Here is a 2,453-nt window from a genome sequence, read left to right on the forward strand (position 1 = left end):
GAAGTTAGTAGTTCCCTGATATTAAAACCAGAGAAAGGGCTGAGTACGGTGGCTTATACCTGTAATTCCAGCACTTTGGGAGGCTGAGGCAGGCAGATCACTTGAGGTCAGTAGTTCGAGACCAGCCTGACCAATATGGCGAAACCCTGTCTCTACTAAAAATACAAAGATTAGTCAGGCATGATAGTGCATGCCTGTAATCCCAGGTATTCTAGAGGCTTAAGCAGGAGAACCGCTTGAACCCATGAGGCGGAGGTTGCAGTGAGGCAAGATCGTGCCACTGTACTCCAGCCTGGGCAACAGAGCAAGTCTGTGTCAGAAAAAATAAAGAAGTAAATAAATAAAATTAGTAAAATTTTCTTTTAAAAGAAAGAAAACCTGACAAAATGGTTAGCATCCTGTTGATTTGGCATTATTCCAAAAGCTAACGTCATAGATACAGATCTCAAATGAGAATATGTTGTCCATTGAAACCCCTTTGGCATGACTAAGAACCAAGATACCTTGACTCTTGTCTCTCTTAGTGTTTATCTGTCAAAAGTATAACTATATCCATTGGTCAATTCTTTTTTAGATTGTCAGTGGCATAATTCATCATACCCAGGCTCCTAAACTGCTTAAACGATTGTTTCTGTTTTCCTATGCGACTGCTGCACAAAACAATACAGGTAAGTGTCTTCTGGGTTTTAATTTGGTAAGCAGAAGCCTTCCAATTCCCACCTGAAGCCAGTGGGGGAAAGCCCATCCATGGGCTTTTTTTTTTTTTTTCCCTGTCTCCTCTACGAATTGGTCACCCCGTGCTTGAGTGATTCATTCAGATATCTACATTTTCTTTTTCCTGTGATCTTTTTTTTTTTTTTTTTAAGGTGGAGTCTCACTTTGTAGCCCAGGCTGGAGTGCAATAGCACGATCTCGGCTCACTGCAACCTCCGCCTCCCGGTTCAGTCATTTCTCATGCCTCAACCTCCCAAGTAGCTGGGATTACTGGTGCCCATCACCATGCCCAACTAATTTTTGTATTTTTAGTAGAGATGGGGTTTCTCCATGTTGGCCAGGCTGGTTTCAAACTCCTGACCTCAAAGTGATCTGCCTACCTCCCAAAGTGTTGGGATTACAGGCATGAGCCACTGGGCCAGGCCTCCTGTGATCTTTGTTTACCTTCTTTTGGTTTTGTTTGCTTGCTTTTTGCAAGGCATTGTTTAATTGGTTGCATCTTATGAAAGATAAGATCAAGGCCAGATGCGGTGGCTCCTGCTTATAATCTTAGTACTTTGGGAGGTCGAGGTGGGCAGATCATGAGGCCAGGAGATTGAGACCATCCTGGCCAACATGGTGAAACCCAGTCTCTACTAAAAATACAAAAAGTAGCTGAGTGTGGTGGCGCCTGCTTGTAATCCCAGCTATTTCAGAGGCTGAGGCAGGAGAATTGCTTGAACCCTGGAGGTGGAGGTTAGAATGAGCCAAGTTCACACCACTACACAACAGCCTGGCAAAAAAGCAAGACTGTATCTCAAAAAAAAAGAAAAAAAGAAAGAAAGATAAGATCAATATATTATAACTAGGAATATGAGACTATAGGGAAACAAAATTGAGAAAAGTTTAAAATAACCATGTTTGTCCCTGGGTTTTCTTCCACTTAAATATAATTGATTTAATGTCATAAGATCTTAGAGAATTTCTTGCATTCTAGAAAGTTTTTAAACAACCAGAGCATCCTTTATAGAAAGTATTTTAGGGGAAAGGGGACAGTTATACATAAGAAAAGCACATCCAACAACTAATTTAGTAAGATAAAACTTAAAGTTCTAAATGTTTTTCATTCAGTTTGCTGAAAAAGAGCAATCTTAAGAACAAAACTCTGGTCATCTGAATTAGCCATTAGCAATGCCTACCATTGGACTTTTTTTCACAGACGTCTGTTTATCTTCTCATTCCTTTGCCTCAGTCTTTTCACTTGTTCTGTCAATTATTATTTTTAAATTTTTTTCTGAGATGGAGTCTCATTCTGTCGCCTAGGCTGGAGTGCATTGGCACCATCTCAGCTCACTGCAACCTTCACCTTCCAGGCTCAAGCAATTCTCGCACCTCACCCTCCTGAGGAGCTGGGATTACAAGTTCGTACCACCACGCCCAGCTAATTTTTGTGTTTTTAACAGAGATGGGGTTTCACCATGTTGGGCAAACTGGTCTTGAACTCCTGACCTCAGGTGATCCGCCCACCTCAGCCTCCCAAAGTGATGGGTTTACAGGCTGGAGGGCCCATCCATTACTCTTTTTTTTTCTTCAAGAAAGACTCTTGCTCTGTTGCCCAGGCTGGAGTGCAGTGGCGCAAATCTCGGCTCACTGCAACCTCCACATCCTAGGTTCAAGCAATTATCCTGCCTCAGCCTCCTGAGTAGCTGGGATTTACAGGTGTGTGCCACTATGCCCAGCTAATTTTTTTATATTTTTAG

General features: G+C 42.1%; 1 protein-coding gene across 3 annotated transcripts in view; it reads left to right on the forward strand.

The window, feature by feature from the left end:
• The window catches only part of MTMR12 (myotubularin related protein 12), a 91,921-nt gene that overhangs the window by 49,513 nt on the left and 39,955 nt on the right, over positions 1-2,453 (forward strand). For all 3 annotated transcript variants that reach the window (XM_017526818.2, XM_017526820.2, XM_017526819.2), the window contains exon 6: positions 575-668. In XM_017526818.2, the coding sequence (XP_017382307.1) occupies positions 575-668 (94 nt within the window). The remainder of the gene's footprint in view (positions 1-574; positions 669-2,453) is intronic.

Source organism: Cebus imitator, unplaced genomic scaffold (assembly GCF_001604975.1).
Source record: "Cebus imitator isolate Cc_AM_T3 unplaced genomic scaffold, Cebus_imitator-1.0 Scaffold44, whole genome shotgun sequence".
In the NCBI taxonomy this organism is placed as follows: domain Eukaryota; kingdom Metazoa; phylum Chordata; class Mammalia; order Primates; family Cebidae; genus Cebus; species Cebus imitator.